At 30.9% G+C, this 23,190-nt stretch overlaps 1 protein-coding gene across 1 annotated transcript in view; it reads right to left on the minus strand.

Annotated features, from left to right (window-relative positions):
• Nucleotides 1-1,659: 1,659 nt before the first annotated feature.
• Nucleotides 1,660-23,190, minus strand: part of LOC127725601 (serine/threonine-protein kinase 40-like) — a 29,273-nt gene continuing 7,742 nt past the window's right edge. Inside the window, exons 4-9 of the mRNA XM_052232687.1 lie at nucleotides 22,778-22,912; nucleotides 13,424-13,657; nucleotides 12,513-12,681; nucleotides 5,915-6,059; nucleotides 4,972-5,091; nucleotides 1,660-4,178 (exon numbers count right to left, since the gene is read on the minus strand). Coding sequence (XP_052088647.1) covers nucleotides 3,839-4,178; nucleotides 4,972-5,091; nucleotides 5,915-6,059; nucleotides 12,513-12,681; nucleotides 13,424-13,657; nucleotides 22,778-22,912 — 1,143 coding nt within the window. The 3' untranslated portion in view covers nucleotides 1,660-3,838. The remainder of the gene's footprint in view (nucleotides 4,179-4,971; nucleotides 5,092-5,914; nucleotides 6,060-12,512; nucleotides 12,682-13,423; nucleotides 13,658-22,777; nucleotides 22,913-23,190) is intronic.

The following is a 23,190-nucleotide window of genomic DNA, read 5'->3' on the forward strand; positions in this document are numbered from 1 at the left end:
TCTTTACAGAAATAACTAGTTATAATTTATACATGATTATATACTCTATTATTTAGGAACTCAAATAACAAATTACCATGCCAAAAATTTCAGTGAATAAAGATGCTTTGCTATACACAAATGCTTCATAAATGCACAAATGTTACTATATTAAAATTCTTTAGTGTTTAAAGAAACATTGTAAGTTGACTGGACAAATTTTTACATTTATGTAATCAATAAGTGAGCTGGTTACATTCTGAATATAATTCTTTTAAAAAGATAAATACATCTTTTAATTTGTTGCCATATTTCTATACAAATAAATTTATATTAATATATAAATGTACTGCAGATACAACATTCTTACTAGTGAAAGCTATTTCACTTTCAATTTAAAAATTTAAGTATGCATTCAGTAAGAATAATTAGATATGTGTTGTGTATTAAATACACCATTCAAAAATTAAGTTTATAAATTTGTCATGCAAAACTAGAAATAAATGATTTTTCAAAACAGAGGTTTAAATGTCTAATTACTTGCTTTGAGAACAAAATTACTTTGATAATATCACAAAGCCTTGTCATACTTTAAGCTAGATAGACACTGTTTAACTGAGTATCCAAGGGGTGGTCCGATCTTTAATTTGTTTCCTGTTACATTTGTCATCAAACATTTCCACAAAACTGAGAATTTGTAATTGTTTCTTAAACATGCACTTGCTTAAATATATTTTATCAAATTGTTAATATGATACCTATGAAATATACCATAATTTTCAATAATTCATGAATCAAAAGATTTTTTTTAAATATTTGAGTAAGGGAGATAACTTTTGTACATATGTTTTTAAATCAAGGGGAGATAATATAACACTTTATACTATTTGATGTAACAGCAGGAAAACAAGAACAGGTTCCCTGTTGTTTTTCATTTTATTTCCTTAAAGAACTGATCTAAATAAAATTTCTATAATTAAGTTCTACAGATACATTTTTGTTTTATTATTTGACAAAGAATTATTTCCCCTATATTATCTATATTAAATTGTTATTTTTTTAAATCCATAATTCTCTTTAATAAAGCGTTTGGTGACCTTTTTCATATTGGATTTGAAATCCATACTTTCAACTCTGTTTCATGAAAATTTGAGAAAAATTTAAGCTATAATACTATAAGTGTCCACCTTAATGTATATCATATATATAAGAATGGGTTGAAAAAAATTTACACATGCTAGTAGATAACAATTTAAGGTTCTACTGTACAAATATATACAATTCTAAACTACAATGTAATAGCCCTATATTTTTTATATAAAGGTCATATAAAATAAATCATCTGGTTCTCAAATTTTCTTTAAAAGAAAGGGGGATTCAATTTCTATATTTACCATAAATTTACTTTTTGACCATGAAAAATACAAAACTGACTACCGGTATACTATAAACAAAAAGCCTCAATCTAACCAACATTTTTTAATTCATCAAGTGTTCCCCTGATCTCAAATCTTATTGTTATGTGGTGATATCCTTTGGCATTCCTAAAAACCTTAAGCAAAATACTTGAAAGAACCACTGAAGTATGGATGTCCCTACTGCTGTAGGGATTTACAATAATTTCAAGTCGAGATATTTCCAATTTTCATATATTCTATATTTACCATAAATTTACTTTTTGACCATGAAAAATACAAAACTGACTACCGGTATACTATAAACAAAAAGCCTCAATCTAACCAACATTTTTTAATTCATCAAGTGTTCCCCTGATCTCAAATCTTATTGTTATGTGGTGATATCCTTTGGCATTCCTAAAAACCTTAAGCAAAATACTTGAAAGAACCACTGAAGTATGGATGTCCCTACTGCTGTAGGGATTTACAATAATTTCAAGTCGAGATATTTCCAATTTTCAAGTCTGACAAGAATTTCATATAAATGGACAGTTCTCTAAATCATTTTCCCCTGGTACTCCTTGAATAAAATCTGCTAGTCCTCACTATTTTTTCTATTGCAAAATACCAAAATTGTGTCAGTCCTTGCAAAATTTTGGTGGTCAAAAGACTCAAAACCTTCGAACCACCACTTCTGAGAACTCTGGATTAACGTTTAATTTTGTCTTCAAATCATATAAGCCAGAACCTAATTTTGTTCGTTGAGAAACTAAGATCCAGATAATTAATTTTGTATGACCTAAGAAAATTACAATAACACACTATCACAGAAAATAACAAATAATTTAGCACACGGTTGAAATGCAACAAAATTACATATCTATGGTATCATAATAAATATATCAAGTCACACCGTGGGCAAAAAATCAGAAAAAAGTACACATTTTTTTTGCTGTAATAGCTTGTTACTGATTGATTGCTGGTTTCCCCCGATTTAGTAATAAATATTTCATCTGTAAGTAAGCTGACAATTTGTAACTATAAAATAGTGCTAGTACGGATATAGGTAAAATTTAAAGTATTTATTTCTGAAGATTATTTTACAGAATTAACTGAAAAGAAAGCACCTTCATTCAAGAAAATATGAATAAGAAAACATGATCTTTATATAACTTAAAAAAAGCCATGCTGTTAATTTTTTGTTTTTTTATTCAGCATAATAAATTGTGAAAACTGCCATACACATTGATTTGAAAGCACTTCAAGAAAGTTTATATCAAATATTTGTTTTTTAAAATTGATTGTTGTTGATAAATTTCTCTACTAGATTATGTACTTAAGTACTGTAACCTTTATCTAACCATTATTTTAACTCATCAAGTGTTTCGGCAATAAAAAAAAATGCTAGTATCTATTGACAAAACTGTGCAGGTGGAATTCAGACAGGTCCAAGTTATCTGAAACAAATGTTTTAAAGTAACAAATTTTCCAAATTGCTCTTAAAAATATCTAAATTAAACCAACCAAATGTAAGAAAAGTTAGGTACACGTGGTTTCATGCTTATGTTCATAAAAAGCTGTGCAATATTCAAGCAGTAAACTTTGACATAAGGATTTGGTTTTGCTTTACATTACCTAAGAAAAGCATTTGTTTTTTTTATATCCAGTTACAAATATATGACCCATTCATTCTCTTTCAAACCTAAAGTGAGGACTTGCTATCTAGCTAAAACTGCCCTATAATTTTAATGATTGCACACATTATACACTCCAGCATACAAACTACATAATAATCATACAATAATTAACCACATCAAGAGATGACTATTTGAAATAAAACTCCATGGTTTACAGCAGGCTTTGAAAATCTTATATCATAATTATACCCAGATCACCTAAAATCAACTGAAATTCTCTATCTTAATTCTTATTTGTATCACTAAAAAATGTATACTTAATTCAAAAGGTAATGAATAAATCTATTCTTCACTATTCAATATAACTTTTGCATTAGAAAAAATATGGCATTAAAGCATTTCAAAATAACAGCTCAGTATACTCTTAAAGCAAACAAGAGAAGACATAGTGCAACATTTTTCTGTGAAATTGTATAGTAAGATGTATTAAGACTTGAAAAACTGAAAAAATGTGACACTTTCTGTGTAGGCTTACGTCCTATTAAAGGGTCTATCAAAAGGGAAAAATTTTAAATAACCATGATTTTCTTAATCTACATATCCTATGATAATTGTCAATGAGCACCACTACAAAATACAATTTTACATATTCTGACTTTATAACAAAGTCATAACATCAAACACCAATAAATATCAATCAAAACATCACATCACATAATCACATATACTACAACAGCCTTATACTATAGAAAATACGAGGTGTGCCATTGACAACAGATAAATTTCTAAAAACAACCCTATCTACTATTTCCTGTGGTGATAACATTAGGTTCTGTGTTGTGACAACAGTTGTCTATGAGCAGTCATCTCTGTCGGTGTAAGTGGTTGAGCATCGTCTGTCATCCTGTGGATTGGTGGATTGGATGATATGTGTCTGCGTCTTCTCACTGGTATCTTCTCTTTGGGTTGTCTGTCATTGTCTGGAGTAATTCCATGAGCTAGATCAGTGATCTGTGTAGATGTTTGTCTGTCGCCATCAACAGATGGAATGTCTGATAGAAGTATAGCTGAACTTTCATCATCTTCACCCTTGTTATCAATGACATACTTGTCATCAATATCAGGGACTACCTGTAGAGGCCCACTTATACTAGACATCGCTTTCCTGTCAAACAATAATCGTAAATTAAAAACAAATATATCATAATCAGTGCTATTTTGTATTTTAATGTCAAACAATGGACCCATCATAGATGGATTTTTTTAATAGAAATTTAAATAATGATAAGAATATCAATGTTCTTTTAAAATACATAATTGAGTTCATAAAAGGACACATTAAAAACAGTTATCAATGAATGCAACATGCATGTTTCTCCCAATTATCAAACAATGAACCTGGCCTAGAAACTTAATAGGATTAAAGCTCCCCCTCATGGCCCAGTATTGAATGTTGATGAAGTAAGGATGTTATACAGGTGCTCTATGAATGTACATACTTTAAGACTAGAGCTCTACAGTGTGAAAATCTTTAAAATTTCTTGTCATATCCTGATTTGGACACTCCACCTCTGATCTCAAAGAGGGTAAATAGTTTCTTTCATGATGATAATATTTTAATAATTAGTAGTCATATCTGTGTTTTATTTAAGTTTCTGTTAACATTTTTAAAAGGTCATGTTGTGATTTTGACACTCCGACCGGGACCATTAAGAGGGTAAATAGTTTCTTTAGTCATATCTGTGTTTTTATTTTAAGGTGTATGTAAGTACAGTTAACAAGTATATCTAGTAACATTAGAGATTTTGTGTTTAAAAGAGGTAGTAATGAAAGCATCTCTCACATCACTTATAAAGTTTTGTAGCAAGTTATTTCACAAGACCTTTCTTTCTGCAATGAAACTAATTTCTCATAAATATTTGCCAAATAATGTAAGACTTAAAATGTAATACACTCACCATTTATCAAGAAGAGACTGTAACTGTTCTATGACCTCTAAAGCTGTCAAACGTTTTTCAGAGTCCAAGGTCAAAAGGTTTTGAATGATATACTTAGAATCTTCAGAAACTCTGCCATCACTGAAATTAAAGAAATTTACTTTCTAGCATTGACGATATTACTTTCGCTCTATTACAGATATATTTCAAAGTGAGTCAATATTTACGTAAGCTTTTGCAACTCGCACCTACCACTTTGTAGGCTGAAACCTTCTACTTACAATCTATAACATATAGGATACTTATTTTTTTCAAATAGGGAAAAGCTAATATCAATGATGTTTAGAAATAGAATTCTTGGTATGTTCTGCAGGGTTCTCATCACAAATTACAAACAGTATCCTGGTGAACATAAAGTTTTACAATTGCGTCTTGTTTTAAATTTTTTTTTTTTACATATTTTCACAATAAGTCTTTACATATGTGATAAAATGTAGTGAAAGTTTCAACTGTTTTCAGTTACCACAGAAATTTTGTTAAGCATCAGAATATAAGATTATTTGTATGATATGTGGTTACAATTGTCAACTCTACTAAAAATAATCAGACATTAGTTGTTGAACTATATTAAATGCATTTTCTTGTCAAAACAAAAAAAATGACAATGGATAGGACACATGCTATAAATTTAAAATAATAAACAGACTTCTTTAGCTGTATAAGTAAACATACTATATAGAAAAATGATTGTTTTTTTCTTAATGTATACATGAATACTTTAATGATTTAACCATATAGTTTTATCTTACTCCATGAATGTACTGATAAAGTATGAATGGACCAAGACCATATTACTATTCAGGCTATTTCTACTGAATTATTTTAACTTTAGACAAAAGATGCATTTTGTAAAGCTGAAATTTGAGGCTGTGTTGATTGGAGTATTCAAAATAAATAATCATACCTTGGCATAGTAAACTCTGCTGCTTTGATCTTCCTGAATAATTCCTGTGGCTGACTGTCATAGAATGGAAACTGTCCATACAACATAGTAAATAATACAACACCAAGGGCCCACATGTCACTTGGTTTGCCTAGATATGGTTTGCCTAAAATTATACAAAACATAATAAATAATACAACACCAAGGGCCTACATATCACTTGGCTTGCCTGAAATTATACACAACATAGTAAATAATACAACACCAAGGGCCCACATATCACTTGGCTTGCCTAGATATGGTTTGCCTAAAATTATACAAAACAAAATAAATAATACAACACCAAGGGCCCACATATCACTTGGCTTGCCTGAAATTATACACAACATTTTAAATAATACAACACCAAGGGCCCACATATCATTTGGCTTGCCTAGATATGGTTTGCCTAAAATTATACACAACATTATAAAAAAACAGTGTTTCAATGTTGCTAGTGTAAACCTTTGAAATAAATTTCATGAAAATTTGACAAGAAATGTAGGCATGACAAAGCTTACAATGCAATGTTCAATATAAAATACATATCAAAGGGACATAACTCTAGTAAAAATAAATGTCAATCATCAGAGCTGATTTTCAAGGTCATCCTGGACATTCCTGATATAAACCTTAATTGTAAAATTCATAACAATACTAAATGAAATGTACGTATGAGAGTGCTTACAATGCAATTTTCCATAAAATTTGTATTTCCAAAGGCCTAACTCCATAATGAAAAGTTGATTGGCACTGATCTTTCGAACTAATCTGAGACTTTGCTGATATACCGGTAAACCTTATATATACATGCACCTTGCCATGCAGCACCGTCCCTTGGTGGCTTTTGCAGTTAAGTTAAATATCCAATACATTGCCAATTTATTTTAAGAACTTTTTCATGTTGGGGTGTACCTGAGAAAGAGGGAAACACTGTTGAACACATATTTATATATATTTATATATGTGTGTAGTTCATGATGTTCAAACAGCTTTTTCTTTTCTTTGCATGTATACCAGACTATTCTTGTTTCTTTTTGTTATAGTCTTATTAATGTCTTATATTGTATTATGCTCATTGCATTTAATGAAAATAAAATATCTTCTATACATTTCATAAAAATCTTGGGAGAATTGTGCACTTTTGAGAGTGCTTACAATGCAAATTCCTTTAGAATTTTACATTTCCAAGGGACATAACTCCTGTAAAAATAATTGATCAGTGCTGATTTTTGAACTTGTACCATACATTACTGAAATGAATCTTTGATAAAAAATTAATAACAATCCTACAAGAAATATTAGCTTTAGAGCACTTACAATGAAATTTCCATACAATTTATATTTCCAAGTGAAATAACTCCTTTAAAAATCTTTGGCACTTATTTTTGAAATTGTTCAAGACATTGCTGATGTTAACCTATGACATATATTTCATAAAAATCTGGCGAGAACTGTAGGGATAAGCACTCACAAGACTAATGGACAGATGGAAATTTCACATCACAAAGAAAATGACCATAAACCAAAACTTAAACCTGATACAGGACAAAAGTGCGGAATCACACAGACCAGAAAAAATAGTACCCACCACCACCACCAACAACTCTTAATATTGTAGCCTAGTCATAAAAGACAAAGGAAGCACAATATTTTATAAAGGGAAGAAGTGATATGATGAGTTTTACTTGAATATTTTCAATTTTTTGGGATAGAAGTCTGTATTGCAGATATACCACTATATTAGGAAAAATCAAGGTAAAACAGATTGTAGATATTTTAGTGAAAAAGGGGATTCCCCTGAACTGACTCTATTCATACAAAGTATTCTGTTGTCCAAACATCAAATATAAATTTAAACAATAGGATTAAACAAAAGATTTTCCCATAAGATGTATTTATAATTTTATAATAAATATTTATCAATGTTTGTGTTTTTAACATTTTACTTTTCAATTTTAATTAATTTATTTTTTTACTTTCAGTTCCACTTTCTATTTACTTTTTTTTTTACATTTAACTTTTCTATTTCTTATTAAAAATATTTTTTTACTTTTTCGTTTTTATCTTTTATTTTTTATCTATATTTTGATTTTCACTCTTATTTATTTTTTAACTTTCACATCTTTATTAATTTTTTTTATTTTTTATTTTTCATTTATTTATTTTTGTACTTTTCATGTTATATTTATCTAATATTTTACTCTTTTATTTAACATAAAATTGAATTTTAAAATCAGCAGATAAATTACTTACAACTGAAAAAATCAATAAAAATAATGTTTTATTAACAATTAAAATTTGTCTCACATAACACAAAGAAATACATTAATTTACACTTTTCTCAAGACAAATTAATGCCTATTCATAAAACTGTTTGGATTGCAGTTTACACAACTAATTAGTGAAAGTGAAAGATCAAAGTAAATGAGTAATTATTTGTACCCTTTGATGTCTTTGATGTTTTCAATGATTACTTATTATTTGTCTCAGCTTGGTAAAGCCAAGGAATTCTTTTTGGAGCAATTTTTGTTATAAAAAGGAAGCACATTATAGGAAAATCATAACTTGCTCAACTGTTGAACTGCCAATATCTTCTACTCAAACCATTACAATGGAACTTAGTAACATTCTGACCTATGCTGCTGACCTCAAGTCCTTACTTATTGTTTATGACAATTCAGTTGTACAACTATCTATGCTAGGTATGTTACATATAGTGATAAATAAGATAAAATTAGTTATATTGTTCTTTTTCTGAATATACAACAAAAAGAAGTAATATATTAATCTCAATTAGGGAATTTGATTTGGTAAATCACATTTTTAAGTCTAATATACTTTTACCACATTAAAATAATGAAATATAGCTACACTTAAAGATAGCAATTGTTATTTTTCTTTCGTTAGAAGTCTTAAGTTAACAAATAAAATCTATTTAATTTTAAAAATATACAAATGTGGTAATCTTTTTGACTCTCAGTGTATAATATAACAAATTACTAAATTGTTTTTTATTATTTCAGATACCAAGATTCATCGTCTAGACCAACAGATCTTCACAGCCAACCTAGAAGGAGCCAGTGGTTATGGCGTGCATTTACAGTCCCAGAAGTCTGTTACAGTTGGTGTCAAAAAGGTGTTTGAAAAGTTAAAGACAAAGAAATGGCAAGAAATCCAAGAGTTGTCTGCCCTGATTCTACAGTCAAACGACCCAAGTCATCCTACTCCAACAGCCACAACAGACAGTCAACCAGAAACAGATACCATGGCAACATCATTTACAGAAATGTTCTGTGCTTTCTCAAGGACAGCTTAGTGACAATTTGTTATTGTATAAAAATCAGTGCTAATGTTTAAATTGATTATATTTATTGTAATTTTATGTCTAAATGTAGTGTATGCATGCTAGTGCTCATGGATTATTGAATAGTGCTTAATAAAATAATATATAAGATAATTTGTTTTATGTTCTAAAATATCATTGCTGCCATAAGAAGTCAAAAGTTTCAGAAGATCTACAGCATCGGAAATACAGTATTAAAATAACAAACAAACAAGACAAAAATAAAGAAAATAAATTTTCCTCAACCACACAAACAGGTATTATGAATACTTTGACACATGTAACATTTTGAAGATGTTTACTTTAGTAACACAAAATAAACTTAGGAATTGCCACACTTATACACAAAAAATTGGAGAAAAACAAAATGACAAAAATAACACAGATGAATGTTCATAAATTTCAGGGAAGTTAATTTGCATAAAACAAATTTACTAGAATTTAAAATAATATTCTTTAATTCACTTTTATTTTTTTTAGTATTAGTTAAAACTTATTATGATAATTTATTTGAAAACAATTCACTCAAGAATTTAATTGAAACAATTGATCAAAGTGAATCACTTATTAATACTACTAATTTTACTCAACAATTAATTAATTAATGAAAGTACCAATTATAAGTACTTCCAGACCCTTTCAACTTTATTCTTGGTCATTGATTAAACTTGATTATTACTTACAAGACTTGGCTTGGGTAAGTCTTTTACATTCCTTTATATAATGTGTTTAGTGAACACAATTTATTGATCATTGGATGGATAAGGGAGCTATCATTTGATTTTAAGGGGGGCTAGCATGAAAAATTTTGTCCTGCATTTTTTTTAGCTGTAATCTCTGTCCTGCCTTTTTATTTATCACTCTATTCGGTCCTGCATTTTTTTTTTAGTTTATCCTGACTTTTTATTACCTAAATTGTCGTCTGGACTTTTTTTTTGCAAGTGTCTCATCCAGCCTTTTTTTTTACTCAAAACTCCTGTCCTGCCTATTTTTTTCAAATTTCATCCTAGCCCCTCCATAAAATCATCTGTTTTTTGCTAACCTGATCCTTATATTTGTGTGGATTATATAACTCACAAGCTAAACTGTTTGGACCTTTGAGTTTAATCTTCATTGTATATTGCTATACTATTACAACTTGCGATGTCAGTTTATTGAAACTTACATATACATACAATATTAAATTAATATATTGCTTTTCATGTACCTAGTGTTTACAGCAAAAGTTAGATAAATTTTATAATAAAAATTTATTGTACAGTAATTCATAACAATCTATTCTTATCCGGATTGTCATATAATTTGTATAACAGTACCCTATTAAGATAATGTATGGTGTGTCTTAAAGAATGCCTAATTCAACAATGGTCATTTTCTAATCTATTTTTTAAAACATATTCAAAACATGAAGTTCTAAAACAAGTATTTTCATCAATTTTCCATTTAAAATTTTTCTCTATCAAAAATAAATTATTGCACCAAAAAAAATATGAAACAATCAGTGTTCTCCCCAGGGCCTTTTAGCATCTTGAATATGATGCTATCTTGATTGATTTTCTTATAGAATGTGTTATGGATGACCCCATCATGTGATGCTATAATTTTTAGAAACAAGATGGTATTTCAAATTTCCCTGTTTACCAGGATGCTATATGAAATATCTGAGGAGAACACTGACAATAACGAAAATATAAGAACAATACAATCAATGATTTATGTTTTCTGAAAGGAGAAAAATGAAACCAACATTTTTTTTTTGGTCTCTGATTTTAAATGTCACAAAATATTATAAATATTTTATATATATACCAAAGGGCATAACTCTTTAAAAATAACTGATCAGCACTGATTTTCCAATTCGTCCAAGACATTGCTCATATTAACCTATATCAGTTTTATAAAAATCTGGCAAAAATTGTACACATGAGAGCGCTAACAATTTAATTTTCCATATTATTAATATTTCTAAGGGCCATAACTCTTTTAAAAATTATTGATCAGCACTGATATACAAACTCGTCTGAGACATTACTGATATAAACCTAAAATATAAGTTTCATAAAAATCTGGCAAGAATTGTACACATGAGAGCACTAACGAAACTAAATAAATGGGGAATGTGTCCATGGGACACAGATGATGTCCCTGCTTAGATATAACATTATAAAGGGACATAACTCAAGAATTGGTGATGGTCACACTACCCAAATTTGTACTTGATCTGAGTTTTGTGGTAATAAGCATTGTGTATAGGTTTTAATAAAATTTGGTTAAGGCAAACTTAAGTTAGAGAACGGAAACGAAAATTTCAGCAATTTTTCCATTTGTAAAGGGGCATAACTCTAGAACGGGAAAAGTGACGACACCAAAATTCAAACTTGATCTGTGTTATGTGGTAATAAGCATTGTGTAAAAGTTTCATAACATTGGTTGAGACAAACTAAAGTTAAAGAGCAGAAACAAAAAATTCGTCATTTTTCCATTTGTAAAGGGGCATAACTCTAGAACAGTACAAGTGACACCACCAAAATTTAAACTTGATCTGTGTTTTGTGGTAATAAGCATTGTGTATAAGTTTCATAACATTTGGTTGAGGCAAACTAAAACAAGAGAACCGAAACTAAAAATTCAGCAATTTTTCCATTTGTAAAGGGGTGTAACTCTAGAACTGTAAAAGTAATGCACCAAAATTCAAACTTGATCTGTGTTTTGTGGTAATAAGCATTGTGTATAAGTTTCATAACATTTGGTTGAGGCAAACTAAAGTTAGAGAACGGAAACCAATTTTGGGAGGTATGGACAGACGTAGACGGACAAGGGTAAAACTTAATGCCCCCTCTGCTACGGCGGGGGCATACAAATTATTGATCAACACTGATTATCGAAACTTGTCCGAGACATTGCTGATATAAACCTATGATATAAGTTTTATAAAAATCTGGCAAGAATTGAACATGTGAGAGCGCTAACAGGACCAGACGGATGTACGCTTGGTATTTCTATGTCCCCCACAATGCGTTGCGCGGGGGACAATAAGATATATGGAAAAAATATGCAGACTTTCCCAGCTAATAGTGCCAGGGGGGTTGTGGGGGGCCACTTATTATAAAATGAGCGGTAGGGATGAACTGCTGGGGTAGGTCCCTATTTCAAGATTCACAATATATGATATGTGAGAAAGTTCTAAAATTGATAAGTCTCTGATTCAAGAGCTTGTTAGAAAATGGAACCTACCACTTAAGACGTCAGGGCTGATATAAGCAGGACTACCCCTTTGGTCCTTTAATGGATCAGTCTCTGATACCAGAAGTTTTCCCAGACAGAAATTTGTTATTGTTATTCTCTTTGTCTTCTTGTTCAGTACCATGTTACCAAGCTTTAAATCACGATGAACCAAATTTTTCTGAAATATACATATCACATATACAATAATTATGAGATGACGACTCATCACTTATTGTCAGCCATTGAAAGACATCAGAGATGTTCCTGTAAAATTTTTTAAGTCACAATAGAAAATGTTTGATGCCACAGTACAAAAGTGAATTTAAATGATGTCAATAGGTCAAGTGTCACAAATAGTTTCACTGACTTTAATATGGTATAAGAGCAAGTGTATAGTTGAAAACAGTATATTGACTTCTAGATGACTTTTCCCTTTTTTTATTCCTTCTGTTTTTTGTTGAGTTGCTGTATCATTGCCAGTTATTATTTATCCTTTATCTCAATAACATTAATTCTCAACCTGTTATATTAACGCAAGAATAGGAAGCATCTTTTTTTTTTATTTGACTGCAATGAATCCTTTTGACTTAATGTAAATGTGATTTCACTGATGTGGTTTACCGACATTTTTTTAACATTAGTAAAATTAAAATCAATGATACTTGCAAATATTCAAAAAAACAGTATATTTACTTTTTACAGCAGTTTATTTCTTTCATAGTTTAAATTTTGTGCTTTCAAAAGCCAAACCTGACTGTGAAGTTCTATTTTTGTGTTTTTCTTGTTTGATTTTGATCTTTCTTAAGATCAACTGTATGCAAGTGGATATTTTTTCAAGATTTTATCGTAATCCAGATATTGGTGAGAAAAATAAATAAACCGCTCGCACTTTACAACATGTCATAAATGATATAATATACCCTATGTAAACTCTCCACAACTCTAACAATATCAAGGAATACGATTATGGCTTCTTTCTCCGATAGTTTCTTCTCTTTAATGACATAGTGTTGTAAGTTGACTAGATCTTGATTTTCATCACTAAAATCATGGTGAACCAGACAGTCTAACACCAGACAGAGTCGTCTCCTCTTCCTAGGGACTGACTGGCCAGGATAATACCGGGAACTTTCTTTATCTTCTAATGCTTCATCCTGAAAAAAGTTAATCATTCTTTAATGGATATCTTCATTGAATCAGAATGAGGGTAATGAAGGTGTACCAAGTCAGGCTTTCTGGACATTGTTTGTTGTTGTTTGTCTTTAAATGTTTGTATGGCTGTTATTTCTTTGAGGAGTCAGGTTTTGGTGATCTATTGTATTGTTCAGTATTTGCAGTGATTCCTGTTATCCTTCTTGTGTGTTATACATTTGATAATGGTATGGGAAAATTATCCAGGCAAACAGCTTTGTAGCTTTTATTGAAAATCTCACATGAATTATTTTTGTTTTGTTTGACACAAAAATGAGACAAGAGTGCACACGCTGAAATGTCTCGCCTGTTTTACTGACCATTGATTTTATGTTAAAAGTCTTAAAGATAAAATTTTTACTACTATTAAAAGGCTTGTATAGTCCGCGGTTTTATTCTCCAAAATTGACCCTGACAGCAGGGGTGCGGACTATAGAGTACAATAATCAAGAAATAAGAGAGAAAATTTCACTTTCGCGATATGGTTTGTTTACGTTCCGCCATGTTTGTTATTGACATTGTAGAGGGCGCTCTTATTTTTCAAACAAACAATTTTACCCAATCCATATTAATAAGTTATTTTTATTCAATATCAAATTAATACTGATAAACTTAAAAATTAAATGCTTCATCACAAAATTCTTGTTTCTTTTCAATGCATTGCTAAATATAAACTGGTATCTGCTTGAATGAAATCGTGCAAAAAAAGTAAAAAAAGGCAACTGTAAACCAGCTTACGATGTGTTAACTACAAAACGTAATCGGTTATTATTCGTTCCGTTTTGGTGTTTCCTATTGACAAATATGTTTTGTATTTGCTTAAGACCCTTCAAACATTAATGTGATAGATATATTAAACACTGTTTTACATAAGGAGGGAACTGTTTTACTTTCAAAGTCGTATTATAGTGATATCTATTATGTACGGATTTCGACTCTCACCGGGTTTTTTCATCTTTTACACGTGCTTTTCAAACTTCCGGTTTAAACATACACAAGTTTCTAAATTGTTTTTTGCATGATTTAGACTTATTTTAACCAGCGTGAAGTGTTTTAGGACCATTTACAAGCAGTTTCAGCTTCTGTTTGGTGATGGAAAAAAGGTTTTTCCAAGAAAATACCGCAAACGACTACACACGATTTAAGATTACCGGAGTTTCATTAGACCTTTTCTAACAGTTACAAAAAGTTTTTTTAACTGAAATTTCGTGGGGAGAAGGGGGTGCGGACTATGTACCAGTGCAAACTATACAAGCACGATTACGGTACAAGTATCATGTAAACTAAACATTTTTAAAAGATCCATGACAATGAGTTCAAGGTCAGATAAATCCTATCAGACAGACATTTACACCCTACAAATACTCAATACACTAAATATACTAGTAGTTTACCTTTGGCTTAAGGTTATTGAAAAACAGACAAAAACACAAAAACTTAACATTGACCAATGGACCATGAAAATGAGATCAAAGTCAGATGAAACCTGCCAGACAGACTTGTACACCTGACAATCATTCCATACACCAAATAAAGTTGATATATTGCTTATAGTCCTTGAAAATCAGACCAAAACACAAAAACTAAACATTGATCAATGAACCATGAAAATGAGGTCAAGGACAGATGAAACCTGCCAGACTGACATGTACCCCTTACAATCATTTCATACACCACATATAGTTGACCTAATGCTTATAGTATCTGAGAAACCGACCTACTCACATAACTTAAACCTTGTCACTGATCCATGAAATAAGTCTGACCGACATGTAGACGTTGCAAGGAACCCATATACCAAATATAGTTCTCCTATTACTCATAATAAGTGAGAAAATCACATCACAAAAAAACTTTTTTTTTTCAAGCAGTCACTGAACCATGAAAATGAGGTCAAAGACAATGGACATATGACCAAGGGTCCGGAAACGGTCATATTTGCCAGTCATGTCCTAAGCTGCAAGCTATTTGTCCTAAACGAAAAAATTGCGATTTAGGACAAATTTTATTTTTTGCAGAAACAATTTCGGTCATTTCAGTGAGATTGGGTTTCTTAATCGCCATTTTGCATTTTTTTTTTGTTTTAAAATCCCTTTCCTGTAATAAAACTGCCACTCCAGTATAGTTTGATAATCCTGAAGGCCCTCCTAATAACTATATCATGCCTCTGGGAAATATTGGCTAATGATCGCTAATCACTTTTTACCTGTGACTTTAATTCACACCTGACAATGATCACAAGCTCAGAACTAATATCATAAAGAAATTAAAATTCCATGACAGCTGTATTCATTATCTAATTACTTTTTAACAAAGACAATCAATAATTCTGATTTGAGAATTAAAACTTAATTTAATTTACGTAGAATAAAATGCTCCGCTGGGGCGCAGCTTGATACGACCGCAGAGGTCGAACCCTGAACAGTTGGGGCAAGTATGGACACAACATTCAAGCTTGATACAGCACTGAATTTGGATTGTAATTAAATATTTGACACAGCATAGGTTTCTGACACAGAATGAAAGTGGTCTAAGAACTTAAAAATTTTTAATTTACCTATTCAAACCATATCATTTTTATTTGCTTTTATATATAAATCAGAAATAACCAATTTAAAATGGAAAATTTTAAAGAAAAAAAAGATCCCCCCCCCCCAATATTTTTTGAACCCCCTTATGATTCATCACCCCCAAACTCAATCCCAGCCTTCCCTTTGTGGTATGGTACCTTGCAGTACAATTTCAGAGAGATCCATACACTTGAACACAAGTTATTGTCTGGAAACTAGAAAAATGCTTGTTTTTTAGCCCCTTTTTGGCCCCAAATTCCTAAACGTTAAGGGCAATTACCCCCAAACTAAAACCCAGCTTACCCTTTGTGATATGGAACTTTGCAGTACAATTTCATAAAGATCCATACACTTACACACAAGTTATTGTCCTGAAACTAGAAAAATGCTTGTTTTTTTTACCTTTTATGGCCCCTTATTCCTAAAATTTTGAGGCAATTACCCCCAAAATCAATCCCAGCCTTCCCTTTGTGGTATTGTACCTTGCAGTACAATTTTAAAGAGATCCATACACTTGAACACAAGTTATTGTCTGGAAACTAGAAAAATGCTTATTTTTGGCCCCTTTTTGGCCCCTTATTCCTAAACTCTTTGGGCAATTACCCCCAAACTCAATTCCAGCTTCCCCTTTGTGATATGGAACCTTGTAGTACAATTTCATAAAGATCCATACACTTACACACAAGTTATTGTCATGAAACTAGAAAAATGCTTGTTTTTTGTCCCTTTTTGTCCCCTAATTCCTAAAATTTGGAGGCAATTACCCCCAAAATCAATCCCAGCATTTCCTTTGTGATATGGAACCTTGTGATACAATGTCAGAGAGATCCATACACTTACACACAAGTTATTGTCATGAAACTAGAAAAATGCTTGTTTTTTGCCCCTTTTTTGCCCCTAATTCCTAAAATTTGGAGGCAATTACCCCCAAAATCAATAACAGCATTCCCTTTGTGATATGGAACCTTGTGGTACAATGTCAGAGAGATCCATACACTTACACACAAGTTATTGTCATGAAACTAGAAAAATGCTTGTTTTTTGCCCCTTTTTTGGCCCCTAATTCCTAAAATTTTGAGGCAATTACCCCCAAAATCAATCCCAGCATTCCTTTTGTGATATGGAACCTTGTGGTACAATGTCAGAGAGATCCATACACTAACACACAAGTAATGTCTGGAAGTTACAAAAATGCTTATTTTTGGCCCCTTTTTGGCCCCTAATTCCTTAACTGTTGGTACCATAACCCCCTAAATCAATCCCAACCTTCCTTTTGTGGTATTGAACCGTATGGTAAAATTTCATAGAGATCCATTCACTTAAAGGGAAAATTCGCGATTTTTTACCTTTCATCTTATTTTGTTCATAATACCATAAAAAACATATTTACCAAGTTTTATCTGGATATGAACACTAATAAAGAAGAAAATTGGAAATCAATAATTTAATTTATTCCAACTTCCTGACTTATGTGACGTAGTTTAAGTCTTTTTGCATGCCGGGAGTGAATAAATCTCGTTGTAAGTCTTGTTCGTTAATCATCTAATAACGCGATTTAAAGCGCATCGACGACTTTTGGCGTAGCTATTAACCAACTAATAATTAAGAAAGTAAAGTGATCCGCCGTGCAACTTTCAAAATTAAAATGTACAATTTATATTTAAAGGATTTCTGATATGATTAAAGTAATAAAAGTAAATCATACAATAGAATATATTTTCATGAATTTTTTTTCCGACGGATATTTTGAACAAACATATATAACTGATATTGTTTTACAAATGCATGTTTGTATTCTCACCTGAAGGCTTTTACTTCAGTCTAGTACTGTGTAAATACAATGTGTATTGTACTGTGACACTAAGTGACCACCTGTTGAATGCGTGGTTAAATTCAAGGTAATTAAAAGATTAGCATTCTGTAATTCTATTCTTTTGATCTTCACTCAGTGAATTTTAGCCAACACGGTTCACCGTTACAGGTGTGAACAACATTTCGTATGAATGATAAAAACATTAATTATTTGGGGAGGAATATGGTGGCAAAATACCTGAATCGCCGTTATATACATGTATATCTTTTATATTCTGCGTAAGCTTAATTTTAAAATAGATAGGTGAGTATTTTGTTGTAACATCGAAATTCTAAATTACTTTCAATTAAATAATTTTACAAATAAAAATGGCCCACGAAAACGAGCTTACAAACCAAACACTGTACTTACTTTTTCAAATTATCATGGGTATTAACCGTGAATATTTCAATGTTTAGAGAAAATTATCGCGGTTACATGATTAATATAGCTTGGTCCGTCCACAGCGATCTACATTTACCTAATCGGGAATGCCCTTATTAAAATATTTAAAATCTCACAACGTATACATACTTTAGCTATTTGACCAACGATGTTTAAAAAAAATAACAGAATCAATCTAACGTCAACTTTCCTTTTTTGAATGGAGACAGACCGGAGGAATCAATTTTGAATGTGCTTTATATCTTGTACCTTTGCAAGACTTATCATTCATTCATAAACCCACTTTATACCAGAGACATATATGTCAGTCTTAACTGACAAGAATACACCTAAAGCGGACAAGCAGTATTTTCTTTAAGCTTCTGTGATTTAATACCAAGAAAGAAAAAAATCCCGAAATTAATTTGATACTTTGATACTCAATATTTTTCCTGGAAAATATTCATATCCTCGTTTGGTCTGAAAATAAGATAAGAATTTGGTATACAGAACATGCAGAAGTGTGAATGTCATAAAACCTTGTTATATCAGAAACCATTATAAATGTGAACCTGTATACGTAAGACCTCATGGGACGTCACCTAACCACATACAGGTAATATACAAGTAGCTCTGTTATACCCGGAAATGTCAAGGTAAATCACTACCGATACAGAATGTACCAATGCAAAGAAAATTCTGATGATTGTGAAGCATGACCATTCATGATTTTAGAGGAGTCTTAGGTGGAAATTGCCGGTACAATTTAAATTCTGACTATATTTTTTTCTCTCAATTTAAATCACTGAACTTAAAAAAAAAGAAACATACGCCCAAGATCAGAATTCTTCATGTAAATTCAAAAATACAACGTTCTTATTTTGTAACTTTCGATATACTTCACCCCCCACCCCCATCGATTAAGAATGACAAGTGTACGTGAAATTCTATAGTTGCCTGTGAGACTTTTTTTTACCAGATATGCGACTTTTCGTATTTATATTTTCTCTTATATTACTCTCATTTAATATTTTATGCATAAGTGCAATATTAGGAATGGTTTATCCCCCCTCCCTTTTAAGCTAACTAAATAAATTAATCAACCTTCTAGCTGACCAGACGTTAACACATCTACTATCAGTCAATTCGGAGTGAAGTTTCTTTATTTCTTCAAATAAGCTTTTTGGGGATCATTAGTGTACGTCCAGTGGCATATATATTACATGCATGTCGGAACAGGAAAATTGACATGAGGTATAATAGAACCATGTTCACATTATTACATTATTATATATAATACACAACCATTGAGATGATGACGACTTTCTTAAACTGTTCAAAATAATCTTATGGAAATAAAAATCTGTGATTTTACTATGTGCATAACTTTGATGAACCAAAGCAAGTTAGATATAAATAAATAAAATAAATAAAATAAATAAAATAAATAAAATAAATAAAATAAATAAAATAAATAAAATAAAATAAATAAAATAAATAAAATAAATAAAATAAATAAAATAAATAAAATAAATCTTTTATTATAGTGTCACATATTTGATCAAACAATATATATATACAACAATTCATAATAAAAACAGAGATCAAATATCCAGCCTTAGAATAGACTTATGAGACACTAAGATATCGACCTGTATTTAAATCAGATTTGTTTTGGATGTTTCTCTCGTATATTCAATATACATGTATATATTCTAAATTGCGACTATCTATAGTTCCGTAACCTTCTATCTAGGCGTATAATCCAATGATCGACAAGTGCGTACATTTTGTTAAATCAATATTTGTACGTTTCAAAATGTCCATAATTATTGACAACGAGTAATTACTTACATTTTCCCCAATTTACGTTTGGAAAATATGTAAATATATTTTTATTTTATCAAATCTTTTTTTGGAATTATTTAGATTTTCATAAATGTTCTTTACATCATAAATGTTATTTATGAACAAGCGTATGAGTTTAGTCATATATATAATGGCTATTATATCTATGGTTTAGTAAAGACTAGCATATCACTATCGGACACGCAAGACAAAGATGTATATTCACCTGATAGTTTCTAAATGGAAAGTTACAAGTTATCGGCCGTGTACACTTCTCAATACCCTCAGAGGTGAAGTGATGCACGAACTTGCTTTATGTAATTGTGTAATAAGAGTTTTAAAGCCCGACAAGAAATCGCTTGAATACCTGGACGTGTCAACTCGCAATACCTCTGGGAACAATTCCTTTAGCGATGCTGGTGATCAGATAAGGGAAGGTCCGAATTTATTTAAATAAGATTATTACATAAATGAATTATGAACACACTAGATTTTCGAAAACATTTTTACACGGAACACTTAATTTATCACTTTGAACTTTTTAACTAATTTCCATTAACATTTCTTGTTTCAAAAACTTAGTAAAAAAAAACAGTTTCAAAACGACAGACCATAGTACTAGTTATTAAAAAAAAATTATATATTATTACATTTTCTGTATAAAGTTAGTTAGGAAAGGTTGCATGCACAACCATGTCTATTATAATCTTTTTTTGTGACCCGGGAAACTGTTTAGGCTTTCCTTGTCGGGTAAAACAACCGTACGCTTGACAAGATATCGACACTCAATTACGGCTACGTTAGGTTACTGCTTGTTTTGGTCCTTTGTGGTTTATAGATATATCGTGGTCTCTATTCAGGGATGATGTCAAAATGGCCGCACGCGGAGAAGTGATACTCTAAATTTAAAATCAATGGTGATCTCTTATCTAGCAGAATTAAACTTTAATATTTATGAATTTGTGGTTTTTTATACATAATCAACATAATATCAATTTTTCATTTTTTTGCGAAGTTTCCCTTTAAACTAAAGTTAGAGTGCGAAAACTAATGTGTCTTCGGACGACGACGACGATGACGCCAACGTCATACCAATATACGACCACAAAAATTTTTTTGCGATCGTATAAAAAAGTAATTTTTCACGAGTAACACATGTACTTTATTTACTATGTAATACGCATGCGTGAAATTGTCTTCAGCAGATAGGACACTTACATGTTGTAATCGTAAAATGCATAATAATTTCATGCTTAATTAAACGAGTGCAACTAATTTCTATTATATTCAAACACTTTCAAAGGTAATCAAATTTAAAACCGGGTGATTTTCTGTCAATTTGATAAACAAAACAATATTCTGGAAATGAATCCGGAATTAATCGTACTTTAGAATTGTCGCAAAACTTCCGGTTTAAATTTTCGTCTAAAATCGAAAGAAACGTTAGCAATGTCTGAGAAACTAACCATTTTGAGTCATTAAAATCATTTCAAATTTAAACTGTTGCCTTCCCTAAACTGTTCTTGAAAGTTTTGAGTAAAATGGTAAGAAAATTCACAAAGAAAATGCAATGAAACAGCCAATACAAATTCGTTGATGCTATGAATCTAGTGACCATTCGATATCCACAATTTGAAAAAAGGGCACCAACTTTTAAGACATCTCAAAATGACCGAAATTGTGTGAAAAAATTTCCGGATCCTTGCATATGATAGACGGAAACTTTGTAATATAAGGTATCTGCATACAAGTTATGAAGCATACAGGTCTCCAACCTTCTGAAATACAAAGCTTTATACAAATAGTTTATGCCATTGCCATCACAGCCGCTGGATAGTCATACCTATGTCTCGCAAGGCGAGACAAAAATTAATACATTTATTTTGTATGGTAACTAAGCTGGCATCAATAACCTCTTGTTTGTAGTGGCAAAGTTAGTGGAATAGCCTTGAGTTGTTTTCTATGGTCTGTCTAGCTTTTTTATGTTCTGATGCTCTTAAGAGTTCTATGCATTTGACCTTCAAAACTTTTGATCTTGAGAATACCTGAATGAGGTTAATCATGAAACGTTTTGTGCACTAAAATCAGTATATTATTATATCTATTCTTAATTTATCAGGAGTAATTCAGCTTTAAATTCACCTACTCACAAAACTTTATGTTCAATTTCAGGGAAGATACCACATATTCAGAATTTATTGCATGCATTTATTAATGGGAATCTCAAACAACTTCAAACAATGTGATAATAACTTAATATGCTTTTTATACATGTTGTAGTAGAAAAGTTCTAGCAAAAACTCAGAGGATAATTTTAAGGATTGCAATGATCCCCGTATCACAGTACATTAATAAAAACATGTATAATTTCAGATTTTACAGTATTAAAGTCATTATGTGAACATGATTTGAATGAAGATTAGTTTTACCTTAAACAGTCCATGATGATGTACAACTCCATCCTGATTGTGAAGTAAAGACAACAAAGAATATTCTGTGTGTAACAACATTTTCCCTTGTCTATCATCTTGGCTCTCTTCTCTCGGGTCAGACAGGGTTAAAATCTATAACATAGACCATGCAATAGTAAAGCAAAAATTGACATAAACTTCTACAAGTGTCATCAACAATTCCTTACTGGTCACATGGGATTGAAATCAGTCGCGTAATTTATCCTGCAATTGACCTTTCTACTATGCAAATACAGGATGACAGATACAAATGTAACATAAACCGATAAACATATACTAGATGATTATAGTCTCCTGGTATCCAGCTTTCGTTGCGAGCAAACGGTTTTGTTCAAATTACTGTTTAGAAAACAGTTCAATTTGGGGTCCTT

This window comes from Mytilus californianus, unplaced genomic scaffold (assembly GCF_021869535.1).
Source record: "Mytilus californianus isolate M0D057914Y unplaced genomic scaffold, xbMytCali1.0.p SCAF_15, whole genome shotgun sequence".
NCBI classification, from domain to species: Eukaryota; Metazoa; Mollusca; class Bivalvia; order Mytilida; family Mytilidae; genus Mytilus; species Mytilus californianus.